This window comes from Amaranthus tricolor, chromosome 12 (genome assembly GCF_026212465.1).
Source record: "Amaranthus tricolor cultivar Red isolate AtriRed21 chromosome 12, ASM2621246v1, whole genome shotgun sequence".
In the NCBI taxonomy this organism is placed as follows: Eukaryota; Viridiplantae; Streptophyta; class Magnoliopsida; order Caryophyllales; family Amaranthaceae; genus Amaranthus; species Amaranthus tricolor.
The window spans coordinates 9,868,237-9,891,778 of record NC_080058.1 but is presented as its reverse complement, the minus strand read 5'-3'; the positions used below and the strand labels follow the sequence as shown (position 1 = coordinate 9,891,778).

At 32.5% G+C, this 23,542-nt stretch overlaps 2 protein-coding genes across 7 annotated transcripts; one reads left to right on the top strand and one right to left on the bottom strand.

Moving 5' to 3' along the window:
* Positions 1-5,585: 5,585 nt before the first annotated feature.
* Positions 5,586-22,530, bottom strand: LOC130828149 (uncharacterized). 6 transcript variants are annotated; one of them, XR_009047330.1, is made up of 8 exons: positions 22,068-22,530; positions 20,908-20,958; positions 13,920-14,053; positions 13,257-13,357; positions 13,011-13,176; positions 10,595-11,008; positions 8,068-8,178; positions 5,586-6,084 (listed from the first exon to the last, which is right to left on the bottom strand). XR_009047330.1 is itself a non-coding variant. In XM_057693968.1 (6 exons), the coding sequence occupies exons 1-6, from the start codon at positions 22,407-22,409 to the stop codon at positions 8,151-8,153; spliced, it is 822 nt and encodes a 273-aa protein (XP_057549951.1). In that variant the 5' UTR covers positions 22,410-22,530; the 3' UTR covers positions 7,398-8,150. The 6 variants fall into 6 exon arrangements, 2 of the variants coding, with proteins under 2 accessions (XP_057549951.1, XP_057549952.1); XR_009047329.1 differs by lacking the exon at positions 5,586-6,084 and having other exon boundaries at positions 7,398-8,178; positions 10,595-10,658; positions 10,930-11,008; XR_009047327.1 differs by lacking the exon at positions 10,595-11,008.
* On the top strand, positions 8,797-10,562 carry LOC130828150 (bidirectional sugar transporter NEC1-like). The gene is made up of 6 exons (XM_057693970.1): positions 8,797-8,869; positions 9,052-9,088; positions 9,209-9,419; positions 9,905-10,066; positions 10,174-10,293; positions 10,386-10,562. The coding sequence occupies exons 1-6, from the start codon at positions 8,821-8,823 to the stop codon at positions 10,560-10,562; spliced, it is 756 nt and encodes a 251-aa protein (XP_057549953.1). The 5' UTR covers positions 8,797-8,820.
* Positions 22,531-23,542: the final 1,012 nt, after the last annotated feature.

Sequence of the window (23,542 nt, the reverse complement as noted above, 5' to 3'; positions counted from 1 at the left end):
ACTACCCATTAAACCTTAATAAAATCCCTTTTTTTCTCTTATTTTTGTTCAATGTTACTCTTGAAAAAGTCATTCCATTAAATATGAAAATACCCAAAAATTAACTACCCTAAGAGCTCTTTTTACTCTATTTGTTTCAACAAATATAGGAAAAGATACTACAACATATATTTTCTCTTTTTTTATTATTATTCTTCTTCCTCTTTTATAGCTTAGCTTTACTGACTTTTAAAAATAAGTACATGTTAAGGTGTAACAATATAAATGCCGCACTATGTCAATAAAAAAACTAGCAGTTTCATTTATAACTTTATTCTATTTGACAAGGATGTGAACTAACACAATAATAAATCTTTCAGCTAAACACATAATAATTTCATAATCAACCAACTTGCCAAAAAAACAAAATCACCCCTTTTTTTAATGTTATTTATATATTTCTTTTTTAATTTTATCTATACAAATTAATATTTTTATTATCGAATATCTAAATTATTTTATAAACGTTTTACTTTACTCAATAAGGATCATGAATTTATTATTTTGTTATGGTGGACATTATCCTTTTATTTTAAAAAACTACATTGTAGAAGTATTTTCTACAAGTACATTTTATCTATTTTACGAAGATAATCTGTATTTGAGATACAGAAAGAAGCAATTAAAATGACAAGGTTTGTATTTCTAACATATATATTGTTCTGAATTTCATTTTCGATAAATTTAGAATAGGTTGAAGGTCTAGTCACATATGCAATCATAATCAGTTATATAATTTGATTTATATGACAATGTTTTGCACTTGTTTCAACAGTATTACAAAACGTATATCCTAAGCTTGTGAAGACTCTTTTTTAAATTATGATTTCACTCTGGTGAAACTACTTTGTGAGGAAAGTAAAAAGGCATAGAAAATTGTACGTAGCCTTAATGTAGAAGATGCGGAAAATATTTTTAAAGTAAAAAACCAAAACAATGGAATACTGAAGATCGATTTGCATGATTTTCATCGATCGGAAGCAATTGAAGCAATAAAGCAACGTCTCAAAATGATTGAGACCAATTCAGAAATATGGCTTGATTCATCTGATGGTTCCGACCTAGTAAAACCAATTTGGTTGGAGGTCATTACAGGTATATATTTATTTTCATTTTTGATTTAAATATAAATGTCATTCTTTTCCAATATTTAAGCAAATGAAATAATAATAATAATAATAATAATAATATATAACTGTATTATAAAGTACTATTTGAATTTGGGAACTAACTTTTATAACTTTTTATTGGTAGGCGTAGGAAAATATAGTTGTGGAGAGGCTAAACTTCCTACAGCAGTGACGACCTCCCTTTCTAATAAAGGGTAAAGCCTTTTGACTCATTTCTTTATGTTAACTTTTTCATTTTTAGAGTTTAAAGTGTAAACTTAACATTGCAAATATCGGTTTTATGAAGACAGGCCAGGTGTAATTATGGTTTGTCCTAAGTTCAAAACCATTTGATATTAATGTTGCCCGAAGTTGGAGATTATTCAGATATTATAGCTTAGGAGTTTCATTTTTTTTCTTAATGCATTTGTGTTATGTAAACACTATATATTAAGTTGTAAATTGTTTTCGATGATAATAAGTTTGTGAAATATATATATTTTTTTATCACTTTTACTCTTTTTTATATTTTCACCTCATTTGTACTTACCGTCATTTTTTTGGGACGAAAGAAATAGTCAAGTTAGTATTAGCGTCAACGTAAGGCATATGGAATCCCAAAAAATCATTGTTTTATCAAACAGCAATGAAAATTTTGTCAATCAATTTAACAAGTGATATCAAGATATCAACAATATATTCAACTCTACAATTTGTGAAACTTAAAATTTAGTTGAAGAAATAAGACTTATAAAGTTGATTTCCACAGCGTAATTCCATGAATATGAACGAACACTTATCATACATGCCTTTCTATGACTTCAATCTCATATTTGATGATAAACCCATAAAAGTGAAATATTAATGACAACTCCTTTTAGTTCGGCAATGGCTCAACTATTTCATGTTAAATCTAAAGTAACGTTTATAATTTCGTCGTGTGTTTATATAAATAAAAATTAAATAGGTTACAAGCACAATACGAGATTACAAGTCTTTACAATTTAATATAAAATTATAGAAATTGAAATTACAACAAAATTAAATAACTTCAAATAAATAAATAACCTTAAACCGAAGATATTTTAAGACAATATTGTCTACGGAAATTTAATACCAAACCGAGACACTATATAAGGGCAGGATCAGGTGAAAACTGAAAGCCACACTGACATATACATATTATAGTAAAAGGTGTACATACTATCTTATAGGGTGTACATATTTTGTGAATGAAAAAGTTCATATTATTTATAGAAATGTCATCCGAAGATGTACACTTTTTAAGCATCTATTTACACTTTTTAGAAAATATCCAATTATATATATATATATATATATATATATATATATATATATATATATATATATATATATATATATATATATATATATATATATATATATATATATATATATATTAAAAATTATAAAATTGGATATCCAAATATTTTTTTTCGCAAATATTTTCATCCGGGTCCGAATTCGATAATAAAATCGGATATCCAGTCCAAGTTATCCGATTTTCAAAAACCAGATAAATTACTCAATTTTTAAAATCGAATACTGAATATTCTGGATTGAATATTTTTGAACACATCAACCTCTCCCATAAAAGAGCTTGACAATGTCTCATGAACTTATATTAAATTATTACCAACTATGAGCATATCATCCACATATATACGATGAAGACTCCATTTCCATGGCCATTGAATTTGCTATATACACATCTATCGGCAAATGACACAACACTTTCATCAAATTTTTGATGTCATTATTTTGGGGCTTGTTTTTATCCATACAATGATTTTATAAGTGTACACGCCTTATTTTCTTGTCCTGTCTAAACGAATCCTTTAGGTTATTTCACATATACTTCTTCACCTAATTCGTCATTCAAGGAGGTCGTTTTTCACGTCCATTTGATGAATTAATAGATGATATATCATAGCAAGTGTTACCAATAACCTAATGGTGTTTGTTTTTACAACCTGTGCATAGGAATCATAATAATCAATAATTCAATATCATACTTTTGCCTACAACCTTGTGCCACTAATTGGGCCTTATATTTATGAATCCTTCAATTTTCATTTTCATACAAAAAATCCACTTGCAACCATTTTTTTTTTTTACAAGGTGAAGAGAAAATCGACTAATACCCAAGTATCATTCCGCATCACACAATGTTAATGGATTACCTTCCACTCTTAAACAATATAGAACACTTAAATGAATGTCATTTCTAGTACCCTCAACTATGTATACACAAAAATTGATCCTAAAAAGATTTTTTCTTTTTGTTGTCTTTTATTTCTTGAATTCAAAAAAATCTTTTTCTAAATGAACAACTTGAGGGTTTTCTTATTAATACTTATTTTAGATGTCTTTATCTACTTATTGATGAAAAACAATTTTCATTAAAATTGCTTGGATTTATAGGTTTTATAGGTTTTATTAAAATGTAGCCATTTTGTTCTATTATATAGAATTTATAGGTTTTGCTTGGATTTGCATTGCCTATAAAAATGCATTGAAAACACACCAAGTTTCCTTATCGATTCTAGATGGAACCTGGTTAAGAATGTGACAAGTGGTCAACATTGCTTTACTTAAAATCCATCACTTAAACTAGAATAGGATTACATGAAATTTACCATTTCGTAAAGTATTATATTCTTTCTTTCTGTCACAACATTTGATTGTGATACATAACTAATGGATGTTTCATATATTATATCCATTGATTGGAAATACGTTGGATCATCGTATTCTCCTCATCTTTCATCTCTTAGACAAGCCTTAACATCTATCTTAATATAAATAACGACAAAAAATTAGTTATAGAATATGACACATACCAAAGAAACTGAAAACAAGCTTAAACAGAACCAAAATGTCACGAAGCCTTGCCGGATGTGGCCACTCAAAACTACCCAAAAGCATATTCATTGAACAACACTTCCATGAACTTGGCCTTACAACTATTCAATTGATTGTCATACTTAACAAGTTTAATTTTGCACACCACTCCCATTCGTAATCTATTATATTATGTGTAATTCAGTTTAACTATTAGAGTTATTATAAGGAATAATTGAAAAAAAAAAAAAAAAAGCTTATTATCAAAATAAATTCCCAAAATAAACTTTGGGAAATTTTAATTTCCATAATAAATATCTACATGCCAAAGATAAGGTCATATATGTTTACAGTTACTAATAACGAACAAAGAAACCGATCAAAAAGGTTAAAATTCTTTGTTTGTTGTTACTAACAGCGAACAAAAGAGAGACAAAGAATTAAAATGGGCAAAAAAACTAAAACATGTTTGTTCGCTGTTAAAGACACTTATTTAGGAACTTAAAATTTTTCGAAGCATATTTAGAGAATTTTTTTGATAATAAGCTTATGTTTTTTCAATCTTTCTATTATAAGGGCATCTTGTGTTGAGATCAAGAATAAGCTGATGGTTGAGAAGCTTTCCCTTTTCACCCTTTTGACAAAAGTTCGATTCTCAACACCAAACAAAAAGGATTGATTCCTCTCCCTCTTACATACATGTAGATTAGATTAGAGGTATTCCTTCGAGTAATTATGTCAATTTTGAATTAGGTGTTTCGGATTGATATCTTGTACCCACATTGACATTATTTAAAATTCACATTAAAGTCGTGTCAAATCAGGTTTGGTTTTAAGTTCGAATAAATATTAGATTATCGAATTTATATTAAATACTTCTACTGTAGATATTCTCCACCTCTAAATAAAAAAATAAAATAAAATAAAATAAAAAAATTAACCTACCGTTCATTTTGTGCAACTAAAACTCCTATATTTATCACATGAGAAACAAACTAACATATTTAAGGATGAGTCATAATCCTTGAAGTTTGAAGTTTGATAGAATGAGTCATAATATCAGAGCAATTGCAATGCACACTTTTCACATCATTAACAGTTTTCATACGCTTAATAAGATAAACTCCAATCCCTCACACATCACCAACTTCAGCTCAAATAAAACAAATAGTACCTGATTTTAACAATCCCAGGTTCTTCTACTCCAATCATAGTTGTCAAAATTCTGATTTTGATTTATAATTCTACGATCTTACGATCTAAAAATAGACGATCGATCCAAATTATAGGTAGGAATCATGTGATCCTAGTTAGCTAAAAAATTTAAGTGGTAGGATCATAACACAATTCTACAATTCTACGATCCGATCCTATATGGATAGTTTCAATCATAAAATATTTTCATAAAATACAGATTTCACATAGGTATAAATATATATTTAATATAATTATATCAATACCTTATAAAATTCAAGTTTTTCTTGATTTACAGTTTAAAAATAATTATTAAAAGTTTTCTTTTTTCAAAACTTAATAAATAAAGTCAAATAAGTTTTTACTTACACTTTAAACTTAAAAAGAGAACAAATATATTTTATAATCAGTAATCCAAAGCACATTAATGCATATTTGTAGGATCACACGATTCTACGATCCAATTTTACCGATTTCGCTCCTACCCTCTCAACAATCCTATGTATAATCCCGATCTTGATAACCTTGATTCCAACTTTTCTGAAACACAATCTCGCCTAGCCCTCCCGATCATCCAAATTAAACAAAAAATGTCATGATAAATACCGGAACTGAGATGACTCATCGTATGATACATGAATATAGCCAGATTGAGCTGAACCAAAAGACCCATCTATTAAACAGTACCGATAAACGCTAGGCCTATAAACAGAAAAGTGCACCCCTTAAAAGTTTTATCCTATTTTGTGTCTAAAAACTCAGTTCATATCACAGTACAAGCTTGTTCAGCCAAACCATAGACAGATACAGCCAGAAGTAAATTTAAGATACTTATCACATGGCTGCACAAACCTAAATCTTGAACACGATAATACATCTGCAAAACCAAATTGTTGTCAAATCGTTAAGAAACACCAATACATGCATAACTGTACTTATATTACCATCAATGAAGTCAAAAAAAAATAACACATGCATAAGTTATACAAGATGCACAGCACGTGTACTGAGTAACAAATTTCCAAACTAGATCATTCATCAACATTCCATTACCACAACGCCAACAATTGACTCCCTCCTAAGCAAGGTTTACTGGTTTAGGGGGTCGAATGTACGTAACCTGACCCTTAGTGATAACAAAGAGATTGTTCCTAATTCACCCTTGATAGAAAATATCATCAGCAACTTCACATAAATAATAAGTCATCTTAATATAATCCGTTATAGTTTGAACCAAAGAATTATAAATCTTTAAGGAACGTAAAGAGGATCATTCATCGCCAAATGCAAATTCTCATGTATACATGACTCAGTTATATCATCCATTACATAGACATAACAACACAAAAGTACGATCTTGTTTATATTTACGGTTTTATAAAATATCAGACGTAAAAGCATTACAAAAACTAACAGGCTCTTCACCTCATTAAAACACAGAGCAATGCAATCTACATAAGAAACTTTGATTAGGCTCCCCAACTGTTCATGCCAAAGGATATAAGCCTCTGAATAATCTTTGATGATCCTCACAATCCATGTCATAATGTTGGCAAAACATTCATTATAAAATAAAATTAAAGTAATGATTAGAAACAAACTTAATACCTAAAATTAGCTGAAAATAGTCCCAACTAAACAAAATATCTAATTTTTCATCAAGCCTACGAATTCAGGCATTGGGCCAATAACTTAACACAAGTAATTTGGTGAAATTTTTTTATCAAGATTAATATCAACCATAATACAGAAATATTGACAATATCAACATCACATTGCAGTCTTCTAAAAAAATCGGCACCTTTATCAAGAGAGGTTTCATCATTAAACAAACATGATAATGCGAAGTCTTAAATAAGTTGGATAACTTTTGTTTTTGTTCAAGATCAGGTAAACTAACAAGTGGTAGTTTCAGAGAAGGCCAGATTTTCGATTATGAGCTAGTACTAGCAAACAGCTGGTAAAGCTGTCGTATTCACAGCGTGATAATAATATACAAACATGTGAATGGTGAAGCTTATATCCTTATCTAAGCTTATACAGACATGATAATTTTGACAACCAGACTTATCTAAATGCCTTAGATAGTATCCAACTAAAATCTTTGCCTCACTTGATAAGGAAACTCTTAACAATGCTGAGAACACCAGTAAAAGTTTACTTCTTGTAGTATCAGATGGTCAATTTTCATTTTCTTTTTTTTTTCAAAAAATTTCAGACATAAGACAAGATTAAGAAAGTGGTGCAAGTGTGCAACTAATTCATTTCTAAACACACCAATTCACTATTATTTCATTATTTTCTCACCATTTTAAGTTATCCAGAAATCTAAACTTGAAAATGTTAATTCCACGTCAAAAATCCACTCTGCGAATTCCAATCTACATATTCCATTGCACAATAAATAATTAACCTCCTTAAAATCAGTCGTTTTCTGAACAATAAAGCACGTCTAAATTTCTCCACATTGCCTTGTTACCACCAACTAATAATTCAAAAATGCCTAATGCCCAGAAATTTTAGTGTATAACAAGCATATAGAGCATGCAAATTGCACATCAATCACTGAGACCAAATTTTTAACAAAAATCATGAAGATCAATGAACAATAACGGAAGCCATAGAAAAAACTTTACATCATTTATACAAGTTTTACAATTAATTTAGCTAAAAGTTCCATATAAAATGATATTGCATGTTTTTTCTTTCTTGGCGTAAAGAGACAAATGAGCAACTATGCCAAAGACCGGATTTGTTCCAAGGTCATGGGTACCACCCTTACATGAATTCAGCAACAAAGCTAGTTTGCATCCACAAATGTTTTTGTAAATTAAGATGCAGAATTTCAGATTATCCTTACCTGCATCAGGGTCCCCAAGGTTTTCACTTTTACATCAAGAAAAGGTTTGAGCAGACTCTTCATCAAGTTGGACTATGCTACCATTATGAACTTTTTGTTTCGAGCATTGAACTAGAAAATAACAGATTGTTAGAAGTCTAAACAGCATAAATTTTTTAATGAGGAAATAGAAAGCATGAGACAAAGAAAACCAAAGAAACAGTAAACCCTAATTAAAAAAAGCACTCCTTATTCTCACAAATTCAGTATCGAAAAAGTTACAGCCAGTCACAAAGGGGATACCATTTCATCTTATCAAAAGTATCCAAAAATAATAAACAAATGGAGGATGAACTAAGAACAAAAAATATTTTTAAGTAACCAACTAATTACAACAAATTCAACTCAATAATCACTACTATATCAAAGGCTAACAGCTACAGCCATATAAAAGGTTTAACGAATATGTGCCATTTTACAATAATTATCAATCAGTCACTCACAGATTGACATACACCTTACACATCATCTGCACTCATCTAAGAATACGTTTAGTTAAATGTGTAGCTACTTGCACTCTTTTGTGTATTGGTAGTTTTCCAGATTTTCCCTACCTTGCCAAACTTCATTACTTGTTTCAAATGGAAATATTCACTGAAGAGCCATAATTGTGGCCTAACATTGTCCAATCATATATAAACCATGAAAATAATGAGTTTTCGTCATTTGAGAGCAAAAAGATTATAAGCCTCCAAAAAATTCCGACCCCCTAAAATGACGATTTTAACAGCACGCACACTTGCAGTCATATTTGGCATCTTAGGTATATTCAGACATATAGCTTCTAAATATTCTCACAGCAGTTTCTGGGAGATGCGGAGGAAGGGAATGGAAAAATGAGTTTTTTTTTTTGCATAATATCCCCTTTTGAAGTTTTATTCACAGCGTTCCTATGCTATTTATGAAGCTAACGCTAATCAAGATTTTCCTTTGTTGGATTTTCAGGAAATGTTGTCGCAATTGGCGTGTTCCTTTCACCGATGTAAGCCTTTATGATTTAACATATCCTAACTTACTTCAAGCATCTCTACAATTGGAAAACTTGGTTTCCTGCTACTCTGTCACTTGGATCTCTCACCCAACCTTGATCTCTCTTTCATAGGCCAACATTCTACAGGATCTACAAAAGGAAATCATCTCAAGGATACAAATCACTACCCTACGCTGTGGCACTTTTCAGTGCAATGATGCTGCTATACTATGGTTCCCTCAAACCGGATGGAATTCTTATCATCACTATTAATAGTTTTGGATGCTTTATAGAAATTCTTTACCTTGTGATATTTCTAATATATGCACCAAAAGAGACAAAGGTACATCTCTTCCAGAGAATAAGCTTTTGTTACAAGTGAAAAATCATTTTTATTCCTTGATAATCCATAGAAGATATGGAAAAACATTTGTGATCTACAATGCTGAGAATAGAACTGACGGCCCTTTGTCCCTCTTGTTTAGCATCCACTTTAATCTCATGTATACATTCTAACTCTCTTTTAATTTCAACCACACAATTTATTCTTTCTCTTCATTCATTACCAAATATCTACATTTTCTATAATACAACGAACTTTCTCTTTGCTACTATCCTAGAGGGACAAGGAGTACAACTCTTTGCTTAAAAGCTGCAAAACAACTACGATTTTTTAAAAAAATCAAACAATAATTTCAAAATTTGCTACTTTTAATCTGCTTCTAATTCAAAATTTAGGAATCAATAGAGGTATCCTTGATATCATAACAGCAGCATCAGTCATTCAGAACTTTTTTAATTTAACAATACTTTTGTTTTACATTGCAGAGTTTCACGCTGAAGCTAATACTTCTCTTTAATCTAGGAGTATGCAGCTTAGTCATGCTGCTCACAACTTTGCTATCTAAAGGGTCCACAAGAATTACTATTGTTGGCTGGATTAATGCTGCCATTAACCTATGTGTGTTTGCAGCTCCTCTGAGTGTCATGGTAAGTAAAACATAAAATCTAAGACTACAGATTCTCTAGTAATTTAACAATTCATATGTTCATCCATAATCAATAATGTGATTTCAACATATGGAATTCAATATCAGAGGCAAGTAATTAGAACAAAAAGCGTGGAGTTCATGCCGATTTCTCTTTCCATAGCCCTCACATTCAACGCTACAATGTGGTTCTTCTACGGATTTTTCCTCAAGGACTATTTCATTGCAGTAAGCAACATATAAATTTCACTTCCTGTATTTTTAGTACTATAAGCTGATGTTCTTTGTGATACAAACAAGCTAATCAATATGATCAACAGGGACCAAATATATTGGGGTTTGTTTTTGGGGTGGTTCAAATAGTCCTCTATATCTTGTACAAGTATTGTAGCAACAAGCTTGAGCAGGATTCAACTCAAAATGAGTCATACAAAGATTTGGAACAAGTGAAAGATGTCACAAAGGAAAACCAACAACTTGAATTGCAAACAATATAGAATATCCAAGTCAAGCTGAATGAACTCTGTACCTTACAGTGAGATTTAGTGTTTCGGAGGAACTGATACTTGTCTATGAAGAGTTGAGATTTACCACTGTAGACAATAATGCAGTTTCACATAGAAATAAAAAGAGCTGTTCTTTTCTGAATTTGTATGCAGGTTACAAGTCAACATTTGCTGAATCGCTGAAAATTTTAAGCTTGTTGAACAATTAATTTGACTTGTTAAGAAATAGCAATTAATTGTGGAAGACAAATTGTCTTAGAAAAAAAGTCACTTCCCTATGTTTGAATTTATTAATGTGGGAAATTTAAAAGACACTGACAAATTCTCTTAGTTTTTGGTAAATAAACGGAAGAAATACCAATCATTTCATCCCTCTCGTTTCTTCTCCCATCCATGCCTTTCTTCTGGCCATCTAGGGGTATGGAGATTCAAACAATCTGTTGAACAGACAATTTTCTGATTCGTGAAGGGTTGTGTAATACTTATCATGACTCTCATCTTGATTGAAGAAAAATTACGAAAAATAAATAAGATTCTCAAAACCCTTTCACTCAAATGAATGATGCCCATCGTTGACATTTTGTTGATGGCCATAATTTTACAACTTAATATTCAGAAAAATGCATGCAATTGTCAAACCTAATAGAGGGCAATTAACAAACATGAGCATAAACCAGAGGCTGAGAGAGACAAAATACACATTCACGTGAAGAGTGTTACATTTATTGGCAAGGAATTTGGCAACTTTCATTAACCTTCAAACTGAATTCTGCGCAACACGTATTATCAAAGCATATCGCAACCCATACCAATATCAGGCCACCAAATATTTTGGCTTTATCCAAGTACAATGTTTTTGGCAAAATAAAAGATTTATCATCACCTCATTGTAGATCTAATTGTTCAATCCAATACATAGCATGTACAAGCAGTAAATTATAGGAAAAATTGTTTAAGTGCGTTTGTACTTTGGTCACTCAACCATCCATGGGCTGAACTTCACTAGTTCCAAAAGTTGGGTCATACTTTGGGGTCATATTTTTGTTCCTTATTTTTAACAGTGTTTTTATGTTAATTTTTTCAAAGTAAAAATGTTAATAATCAATTAAAAGGAAAGAAAAACTAAACTGAAAACCAATTTTTTAAAATTAAAAAAAAAAAAAAAAAAAAAAAAAAAAAAAACTTTTCCTCCCAAGTCCAAGCCCCTTTTTTCCTCCCCATCGAGGATGGCTAACCTTGAGATGGACGACAGTTAACCCCTGTTTCTCCATTCCGGCCACCCCATGGCCCCATCCCTAAGTCCGTCTATCCCCATCCCCGACACCAACAGCTTCCATGATCAAAGAGGATGACCCAATCTTTTGTTTATGTTGCCTGAGAAAAGGGTTGAGCTCAGATAAATAAAGAGTGACTTTGTATTTTGTCTATATTCTCTGAGAGGACGCCTGACAAAAGATAATTGAAGAAAGAGTGGCATTATCTTTTTTTTATTGTCTGAGAGGACAACCCACCTAAGACTTATTGAGTGAGAGGTGCTGAGAAAAAAGAAAGCCATTAGGTTTATTGGTGGTGCGATGATATTGAGAAAGATTTGGCCATTAGATTTAGTGGTGGTTGTAGGTGAGTGGAGCGGAAAGGGAGAAGGAGGGGGAAGGGGTGGTGGTTCTCGGGGGAAAAGAAGGGGCTGGGGAATTTTAAGTCAATTAGTTACATAATTTAAAGAGTTACTATTAATATACTCTAATGTTAATTAAAAACTTTTTTCAATTAAAATTAACTTAAACACTGATATTACACTGATTTCAGTAGAAAAGGTAATTAAAATTAAAATAAAATAAAAGATTAACTTACTGGTTCAACAAATCAGTTTTGTTTTCGAAATTAATTATTTTTTTTATTTACACAATCAATTATTCATACTTATAGAAAATAACAAAGATAAATTTTATAAAACAAAAAATTTTAAATAAAAAAAGTCATATGTACTGTCATGCCAAATTAGTGGGTCACACGTTTTGCCATATCACTAAAATCTGGTTTTGCATAGACCAATAAAAACAAGGAAAAATTACCGTGAATAAATCTTTTGTTGATTTTTCTACAATAATACCAACTATTGATTAACTATGAATTATACCGTATTTTCCTAGAATAATACCAACTTTAGTTTATTAACTAATATACCAATTTTTTTGTCTTATAATCACCTATAGTTTGATTTTTAACATGTTAGGAATTTTCTAGGAAAATACCTCTTTAAGTTGGTATTATTGTAAGGAAAATAACAAAAGGTTGTATTATTCACGTTAATTTTTCCTAAAAACAAATTGAGCCCAAAGTTTGACCCAGTGAATGCAATTAGTGAAGTTATGCTTACCCAAGTAAAACAACTTCTCTTTAATTAAATTAAAAGCTCATGAGGCTCCTCAAGTTTCAAACCTGTCAATTAAATCATCATTTTCTTCCGAGGCTGATCTTACTCCAGATATAAACTTCATCAAAGTCTTTGTAGCATGGCCAACAGCATGAGAGGTCTTCTTTGCAGCACCAGAGACAACAGGTTGCAAGGAGATGACAGGAAGGCTTGCTCTCTCCTCGATCATTGCTGCATTGAAGCAGACAGGAAAATTAAATGAGCTTTATAATAAATAAGGAAACAGAATATGCTTGTAAGTTGTAACATACACATTGTCTGTTCATGAGCAAGAGAGCCAATCTGTTGCATTCCAAGTTTGGCTGCTTGAACTGCTTGTACAGATTTATTAACTCCCTCCGAAATCTCTTGGCTGAAACCAGAAACTGGTGTACATTATAAATGGTGTTTGCAATTCAATCAGAAATTAATCATAATCAACAAGAAATAAAGATAGGTACATTTTGATAGAAAATGAAAAGGCTGTGACTGAAAATTCAAGATTTTTAGCCAGTAAACTATCCCTAACCTCTCTTTTTATTTCCCTTAGTTTGAAGTTTGAACTGAATCAAGCACAGTGCCAAATTTGAGTGTGAGAAGAAAGATTCACAAAGATAATCTCAAAAACTGCAGAGCATAAACCACTTTTATCAACAAGAGGAAACGCAAAGTATGCTCATTTGCCTCTAAGACCAACTATTGAGATGCAGTTACCGTCATCAATTGACCTTTCGTTTCTGTCCCTCCCCCCTTTACCCTACCAAGATTGTTGGGAAGGGGAAAAAAGCTTTCCAAACACTAACTTGTTGTGCTGCATGTGCATCCCCAGGAAACATAAAACACAACATAAAAAGACTCTGCAAAGTATCAATTTGCAAAGGGAATAGGAACAAATCATGAAAAAATCAACAAGAACACCCCTCCACTATAATTACCTCAAGTCACTCAGTTCTACAGTAAGATCACTAATTTCCATTCCTGAAAGTCTAATGGCTGCCATTGTACTGGGGAGCTCCTCCCGAGCAGTGTCTGCTAGCTTTGCAAAAGAATTAGCAGCTCTTCTCATAGCCTAAAACAAGACAAGAAGAATCAGTAGCCTGGATTTAGATTCTAGACATCACTTTATACTTCACATACCAGTAAAATGAAAAATCAGATAGCGCCATTTCCATGTCCCTGATTAAATCTAGACATGGAGTTAATCTAAGTAAATTTTTTAGATTTTTCAAAGCAAACACTATATTATAAGACAGAACTGGTGCTGTCTGGAATGTTCAACAATTTACAGAAATAGTTCTATTAGAATTTGAAACGAAAAGAAATAGAAACAAAAAGTATATCAAGTCCCTAGAAAAATTATTGAGTGCAAAAATCATGAAAAATTTACATTACTCAAATACATAAGAAAAGTAAAAAAAGAGTGAAATGTGAATATGTCCACATATAAGTATGAAAACATAAAATATATGGGTTTCACAAGGTTTAAACTAGTGAACATAACTTGATAACTCATGTACGGACCATAAAGCCATCAGCAAACAAGTTATCCTAAATATAAGTTGTCGTTGAATGGGTTGCAAGAACGCCCATACGCTTTATAATACTCTACATTCGCTCCTGACTCTTAACGTCATCCCATCAACAAAGCATCAGAATTTAAATTTCCTTTAACATAGTAAAATCTTCTATGAATAGAGAATTTAGGACATTACATAGTTTGATGCAGCCAAATTCTTTTAGTTTAGGATTGTTGGGAGTGATTTTCAATTTGCTTCAAATTTAGTATTTGACAGAACCAGATTTAAAATGACAATGCAGCATGGCATTGGCAATTAATGAATGAAGCATTTATCCTTTCAAAATAAAAACAAATAATTTAAAGCCGACAAGTGCCTTTTTGTGTTGAAGATGGTTACACATCACTGACTCTTGTTATGCAACCACAAGTTAGAAATCAAGGTCCAAGACGTTAGAAAGAAAAAACAAAGTTTGGGGTGAATGATAATCTTCAAAAGCAAACTTGAGGATCCAGTATAAGCAGAAGCATCAGCTCGTACTCCCCAACGGGCCAAGCTGTACCACCAGAAAGCTGTCATTAACACCTATGGATAGGTCAATACCTTGGACGTATTTTTCAGGCAAACTCGTTCAACCATAAGCAATAGAAGAGGAAAGAAAACAGTTACAAAAGAGCAAATTGGTGACACATTCCATTTAGCAATTCTGTTTGACAAAGAATCTTTTCTGTTTTGCAAATTGAGGAGATTAAGGGTTGGGCATTTTAGAAAATAGTACATTAGTATATAATGAAAGGGGGGATAGATTTCCTTCAGGCATGTAGTACAATTAGGAGTGTTGTATACACTATGTGAGTTACTGAGCCACTCTAAGAGCTCAGGGGAGCACACTAATCTTTTCAACACAATACAAGCATACTATTCTCCCTGACTTCTTTCTTTTCTTTTTCTCTATTTCTGATCTTAACCCTTTTAGTTCTTCATTTTCATTACCAGTGGTCACGACCGATCATGGCACCAACCTAGAATAATAGGCTGGATGATTGGGTGGAAAGTGTGCAAAGCCTGCACTCTTACATTCCTGAAATCCAGACTTCATTGGAAGACAGATTATTTGAGGAATCCCAATCAAAAATTGTGGCGGAACAAAATAAAACAAAAGCAGAGTTCTCAAGAAAATCAGGAAGATCTTAAATGATGGCAGAGGTGAACGCTTTGAGCAGTAAAATTTCTGATAGTAGTGAACAAGAGAGAGCATCTAGATCCATTACCAGGAATTCAAGGATGTTAATAGAAGGGGAAGGGCTCGAGATCCCAAATCCCTTACAGGATAACAGGAATCAAGCCATTCTTTCAGACACTGCTAACTGAACTTCAAGCAACTGGAATTCCCCATATTTCAAGGTGCCAACCAGATGGGTGGATTGTGAAGGTAGAACGTTGCTTTGAATTCTATCAACTCACGGAAGTAGAGAAGATTGAGGCGGCAGGTGTAGGGATGGACGGAGATGCCCTTCTGTGGTATCAATGGAAAAACAAGAGGACGGCAGTCACTAGTTGGAAAATGTTGAAGAGAATGATGCTTTTGACATTTCAGGGGGAAGCGAGGATCATTAATCAAACAATGGCTCAGGGTTAGGCAAGAAGGAACTGTAGAGGAATATGAGAAAAATTCATCCAATTTGCTTCTAACAGCATGAAGAAATGAGTGAAGAATTCATATTGGCTAACTTCATTCGAGGATAGAAGAGGAAGATCTAAACTGTGCTTAGGGTACATGACCCAGGTAATATGGAAGAAGCTATGGATTGGGCTGTCAAAATAGAAGAGAAGTTAATTGCTGCACAAGGGCCAAAGGCGTATGGTAGTGGTGGGCATCAACAAATTACCAAATATAACCAGTATAGCCAAAATACCTAAAACCTACCAGCACTTGTACTTACCAAAAAGGAGTCCAAAACTTTACCCAAAAACAAACTAGCCCTATTCCTTAACTAACCAAAAAAACATAAATCCACCGAAGAACACCAGAAGATTCCATTGTACAAGAAGAGGGAATCAAGTGTACTTAATGTGGGTGAGGAAAAGTAGAGGAGGAGGACAAGAAATAGAATGGGTGGATGAAGAAACCAGTGGCAAAGAGACTAGTGAAAACCTAGTAAGTACCTCTCTGAATTATGTAGTAGGCATTTATAATCCTAAAACTATGAACATAGGCGAAGCTACAGGCCCAAAATCCCTTGCCGAAAATACAACTTTGTAAAAATTACAACAGCTCAATGGTTGGAGTAACACATTTGTAAGCTAAGGTTAAAGAATCAAACCATAATTTAAACTATTATTTTTTTATAGAAGAATAAATTTATATTATAATGTCATTACTCTTTATCTTTAATAATTTCACATTAATCTTGTTTAGTGTGTGTTTATATTTTTGTTATCTTAATTTTAACAGTGTTTTTTGGAGATTTACTAGGCAAATATATAGAGTCAAAAACACTTGGTTTTTTTTTTCAAAAGGGATAATTATAGGGAAGTTTCAACTCTATTTATTAAATACTATAATTTTTCTGGTGATTTAAGTTCATTTAAAGTCTACATGATTTTAAAATTTTCATAGTTTAACTAGTTTTTATATAGTAAATAATCTACTAGTATATCGACAATTTGACCCCCTTAATTCAAAATTCTAGCTTCGCCCCTGATTATAAGTTGTTGGGTAAAATCAATGACGAAGCGCTAGTGGTGATGATTAACCTAGGCGCAACCAATAACTTAATTTCATCCATAGTAGCAAAACTCAAAACATCTACAACCATGACCGATGAATTTTTCAGTAAACCTCGGAACAGGAGAAGCATGGAGGAGTAATGGGATATGTAAGGAAATAGAGCTTGATTAGGGGGCTCTATGTATATCAAAGAATTTCTTACCATTAGAGTTGGGACGTTCTGAAATTATTTTTGGATATGAGTGTTTGGCTAAACTCGAAACCATAGCCACAAATTGGATGGTACCCTTGATGCTGTTAATTGGAAAGGGGCGAAGTTAATCCTTAAAGGGAATCCAACTATGGAATGATCACAAATAACCTTGAAACTAATGATGAAAAATATTAAGAAGGCTAAGGGAGGATTGTTGGTGGAATTAAACAGGTTGGAAAAAAATAGAGGTAGCATGAAAGAACAGATGGAGTTCATGACAACCATTCCACAAGAACTCAGAGGCGTGGTAAACTAACTCCCGAGCGCAACAAGCAACATCAGATTGTACTCAAGGAAGGAACTAACTCAGTGAGTGTTCGCCCATATAGATATCCTCATATTCAGAAGGGAGAAATCAAAAGATTGATGGCCGACATGTTACAAGTTGGCATCATAAAACCATCACAAAGTCCTTTTTGAAGACAGATGCTAATATTGAAGAAAAAGGATACGGTAGCAAATAAACACCCCATTCTAGTTATAGAAGAGTTGTTGGATGAGCTTCATTGAGCATAAGGTGTTCTCTTAAACTAGATTTGAAATTTGGTTTTTGGTCATGCCTTTCAGGCCAGCCACATTTCAGTCTTTGATGAATGAGGTGTTCAAACCTTTTCTCTGACGATTGTCCACATCTTCTTTAATGACATACTCATATACTGCACATACAGAGCATGTACAACACCTAGTCGCAGTTCTTGATCTACTAGAGCAGCATCAACTTTATGCCAATGCGAAGAAATGTAATCTTTCCAGTTTGAGGAAACTTACTAGGGCCACATTGTGTAGGTACAAGGAATAGTTGTGGATCCGGATAAGATTCAGGCAATGGTTGAGTGAAGCACACCAAAAAATCTTGAAAGAGTTAAAGGGGATTTTAGCGACTCCTAGGGTATTACCGGCACTTCATTCATAAGTACGCTCATATAGCCATTCCTCTCATTCGAAAACTCCGAAATGATAGCTTTGCTTGGGACCATGATGAAGATATAGCCTTTTAGAAGGTCAAAAACGTTGGGAATACCAAACTTTAGTGTTCCTTTTATAGTAGAAGTTGATGCTTTACATAAGGGGATTGGAGCGGTGTTATCTCCAAACAAACACCCTATTGCTTATTTCAGCTAGGCGTTGGACATATAAGTGCAAGCCAAATCCATTTACGAGAAAGAGCTCATGGCCATCATTCTTGTTGTACAAAAGGGGGGGGGGGGGGGGTTGACACAGTATTACTCTCAAAATATGCACATTTCTTAGGATTGAAACACCCTTTTCCAGCTAAGTCAGTAGTTGCTATATTCATCAAGGAAATAGTATGCCTCCACAGATGTCCAGTGTCCATTACTTCTGTTAGGGACAAGATCTTCATAAGTATTTTTTGACAAGAGTTATTTCAAATGCAAGGGAAATGTTAATTGCAAGGTTCCGCCTATCATCCACAAAAAGGACAATCAGTGGTAGTTGACTAAGCACTCGAAAACTATTTGCGTTATTTTATGAATGGAAAACCAAAACATTGGGCCAAGTGGTTTGAGTTGAGTATTGTTACAGCATATCTCCTCATGTCCATCAATACGTCCCCTTTTATGGTTGACCTCCTCCCTCAATTCATCGCATAGGCAACAGCAACAGCAACAGCAACATATCCCCGATAGAAAGCTTGAAAACACTATTAAAAGAAATAGATATCATCATGGATGACTTACGTTTTCACTTTTTAAGAGCTCAGCAACGTATGAAGAAATAGGCAGATACAAGGCATCAAGAATCATTGGAATTGGGGAATTGTTCTGTTTGAAAGTCCAACCGTATGGCAATAGTTACTACCTCGAAGACCATGTGACAAACTGGCAGCACAATTCAATGGCCCTATGAGGTTATCAAGAAAATAGGAGCGTGGTACCAGTAGCAAGATACAACCATGTTTCATATCTCATAATTGAAACGAGTCAAGGGAGTAATGATTGTTGGACGTGAAGAATTGATGGGTATTCGTAGAGATCTTCATAACAATACACTTATTTCTGTGGTCCTAATTAAATGGCAAGGGTTACCAACTTAAGAAGCCACTTAGGAACATTACCAACCATTGATGTTATGTTTTCTCATTTCCGCCTAGGGATGGCAACGAGTCAGATGATCCAGATCCGTTTCATAGGTAACATCCAAATCTGGATTCGGATCCGCGAGTCTATATTCTAAGGACCCAGATCCAGATCCATGGATATTGCGGATCCAGTATCCGATCCGGGTAAAAAACGGGTCCAATTTATTTTCGCATATTAGATTGTACTTTGCATCATGTTGAGATTGCGATAGTGTTATATACAGTCTACCATCCAAAATAACATTATACAATCTAAAGTTGTCCTAAAAGTACCAAACCCAACTAGTAAATTAAAATATCTAAAGGTATTTTTCAATAAAAAAACGTGTCCTAAGAATCCACATGTTTGGATTTGGGTATTTTTTTGAAACCTAGATCTAGATCCATCAATTTTAAACGAATAAAGACCCGACGGGTCCAAAATTTTAGGACCTAGAAAGATCCGGATCCACGAATCTGAGCCAGGTCCAGGATCCATTGCCATCCTTATTTCCACCTTGAGGACAATGTGAATATCATTGTGGCAGGTATAGTCATGGAAGAGGAAAGGCCCATGCCCAACATCTTGACTGTATATTCTAGAAGAGAAAAGAAAATGGTTACAAAAGAGTAAATTGGTGATACATTGCATTTAGCAATTCTGTTTGACAAAGAATCTTTTCAGTTTTGCAAATTGATGACCTGTAAGGGTTGAGCATTCTAGAAAAAATACAATAGTATATAATGAAAGGGGGTATAGATTTTCTTCAGGCTTGTAGTATAGTTTGGACTGTTGTATACACTATCGGAGTTACTGAGTCACTACTCTATTTTACATAATACAAGCATACTATTCTAATATTCTTCTATCTTCTTTCTTTTCTTCTTTCTCTATTTCTGATCTTTACCCTTTCTTAGATTTACAATGCAGCCACAAACACATTACATTACATTTTCTTCAAAGATCTTTAATGGGAAAGAGGAGCAAAACAAACAGTCTACAAATACATCAATCATATAATGCTTAGATAAAAATTGGCTTGAGAACCAAAAAGTCACTTTCAGTACACAATTTCCTTGAATGCAAATCTTACTACTGGTGGTCAAAGATAAAAAGACATGTCTAAAACAAGTATGTGTCAATGAACTCGAGAAGTCACAAGATGCCAAAACAACAAAAAATGATCAAACTTCACAACAGTAATGAAATTTTAAAGAAGAATCAGAAATTGAGAGAATTCTACACCAGTATTGGTCACTAATACATATTTCTCAGTTCACATTCACCATGTATGTAAGCATGTATTAATATCTTAATACTTTAAAGCTGTAGAAAACTTACAAACAAGGTAGGAACAGCTGCAGCAACAAGGCTGATAAAAGCCACAGAAGCCTGCACTCAAAAAGAGAAAATTCATAAGTGTGGTCATTTAAGATTAATGATTGGAAAGTGAAATCAGGTGAGCCTTTATGAGTACTAAAATGCCATGTTGAATCAATCATACCCTCATTTAATCCCTGTAATCAAACAGGGCCGTCTCATTCATTTTTTTGCCCAGAGCAAAAGATAAAATGGCACTTAGAAACTTAGGCTAATAAATAATAGAAGAAATTACCCAAAATAATTAAGCTTTTACTGATTTTCCTACAATAATCTCAACTTTTGATTAAACAAGAATAATATAAGGGGTGTTTGCAAAAAATGCTCTAAGGTAGCCTCTTACAAGTCATTTTGCATACAAGTCATTTTGCATAAGAAGAAAAAAGTAAAAACAAAATTAAATAATAAAAAAATTGAAAAATTAAAAAAAATTAAAATTGAAAGCAAGTAAATTTAATTTTTGATTTTAACTTCTAATTTTTAATATTTTTGATTTTTCATTTTATTTTTCTTTCTTTATAGCCATTGACCTGTATATACGTCATTATTTGGTCAACAATGTTCTTGGATAAGTGACCATAAAGTTGATCATTCATAGTTAATCAAAAGTTGAGATTATTATAGGAAAATCAATAAAAAATTAGATTATTGTAATTTTTCCTAAATAATATAACACCCTAATTTATAAAAAAGTCTTATTAACTCCTGTTTCGTTGAAAAAAAATAATTATACCTAAAATTTAATTCATATTAATATCATAGGCCCTAATGCCTAAAGGGATAGCCCGCTTTACCTTGCTAATCAACGGCCATGTGAATAAGTAATAACATAAGAGACAAGAACGCATCAAAAATAATCAGATGTCAACATGGAGGAGCATAGATGCAACTAAAAAAGTCCAAAGTCCAAACTAAGCCTAATAGAAGGGGCAGGGTTGAAAGTTCAATGAAATTAAAGGATCATTGGAGTTAAAGCTCTAAATGAACGTTAAATTTCAGCAATGAACAGAGCAATAACAACATTAGTACACTGTAAACGAACACATAAATTCAGCAGTGATTTATCAAAATACAAAAGGAGAATAATCAAAATATAAAGGAGAATAAAATAAATGAATTACCGTGCAAGCGATGAAGGTAAAAAGAAAGGAAGCTTGATCACTTAAGCTGAATTTAGAACGCCACGAAGATAAAAAGGGGGAAACATTAGGGTTCGTAATTTCCAAAAATTGGTATGATTTCTCAGTGAGCGAATCGGAATTCGACAATTCAGCGGAAGAATTGGAAGAACAAAGTGTCAATAAATTGCGACGGTTGAAGGTAGAAATAGGAAAATAACGAGATTTGAGGATAAGTGTGGAGTTAGGAGAGGAATTTAGGATTGGAGAAGTTAAATTACGAGGAAGAATAAAAGGGAGAGCTGGAGTTGAATGATTCGAAGGGAGTAAAAATGGAGGTTTCATGGTTGGCGGTGGGGATTCTGAGTGGGAGAGAAAGTGTGTTTTAGGACTTCAGGAGTTGCGCATGACGGCATGAGCTTCATGGCGAGCTTATCATGTGTCGTCATTCTTTTCTAATACTATACTTTACTTTTCCAAATTCTGTTTCACAATATAGAATTTATTGGAATATGAAATTTAATTTTGATATTTAAATTTAATAATTGTAAATAACACGTATATAATTAGAACTTATGAATTTTGATATTTGAAATTTTACATTGTAATTGCAATTCTATGGAATTGACCCAATCTCTCATTCTCAAATTTAAAATTTGCAAAACATGGTATTTGACCCAATTTAACATTTGGAAATGAATTTCAAGTTGCCAAACATACCATTAATATAAATCAATTGAAAAAATGTATGCAACTCGCGTAGGTCAAGTCAACACATTTGGTGCATCTTGTACATTTTTTCTTTTACAAATTCTAAATAAATCAAAATCAATTGATCGTAATTTCAGATTTCTGTCTAATTTTTTTTGAATAATACCTGATTCATTAATAAAAAGTTTTACGACATTTACATCAGAGATAAAAATTAGCAAATACATAACAACTTTAATCAAAACTAATTCAAAACTAACAAAACTACGATCGTTGTGTATGAGATCTGACAATGCTGAATATCCTCTTTCACATCGCTATTTGATACAGCCTTCTACGAAGGGGGTCTTTAGATATGTTGTAGACTTGAGATAGAATTGAATTTGATATAGTTTATAGTAATTGCAATTTTGTTGTCTGCTGCATTATCGCATTAAAATTAGATTTCCGTCTACTTTATGCTTACGTTAATTAAAACAAAATTAGTATTTTTAGATTTTTTAAATTATATTTAATATTTTTAATTTTATAATTAAAATGAAATCAATCAATCAAGATTTTAGATTTGTATTTACTTTGCATTTATGTTAATTAAAAGTAATCAAAATGAACATTCATGTATTGTATATACGTTAAACAAGCGTTGAGTATGTGAGATTTAAAGAGATAAATGAGTTCAGTTTTTGATAAGGGATGGACAAAATAGAAAATTTCATAAAAAAAAGTGACAACACATTGAAAAAGAATCTAACAAATAAGAATTGAAA

Excerpts from the sequence above, each read along its gene's own strand:
- LOC130828150 (XM_057693970.1), top strand. The coding sequence starts at position 8,821 with ATGACGATTTTAACAGCACGCACACTTGCAGTCATATTTGGCATCTTA. Across the intron at positions 9,089-9,208 it reads GGCGTGTTCCTTTCACCGAT|GCCAACATTCTACAGGATCT; the intron begins GTAAGCCTTTAT and ends TCTCTTTCATAG. Across the intron at positions 10,294-10,385 it reads TCAAGGACTATTTCATTGCA|GGACCAAATATATTGGGGTT; the intron begins GTAAGCAACATA and ends TATGATCAACAG.
- LOC130828149 (XM_057693968.1), bottom strand. The coding sequence starts at position 22,409 with ATGAAACCTCCATTTTTACTCCCTTCGAATCATTCAACTCCAGCTCTC. Across the intron at positions 20,959-22,067 it reads TTACCTTCATCGCTTGCACG|GCTTCTGTGGCTTTTATCAG; the intron begins GTAATTCATTTA and ends TTTTGAGTGCAG. Across the intron at positions 13,358-13,919 it reads GTAGAACTGAGTGACTTGAG|CCAAGAGATTTCGGAGGGAG; the intron begins GTAATTATAGTG and ends TTCTGGTTTCAG.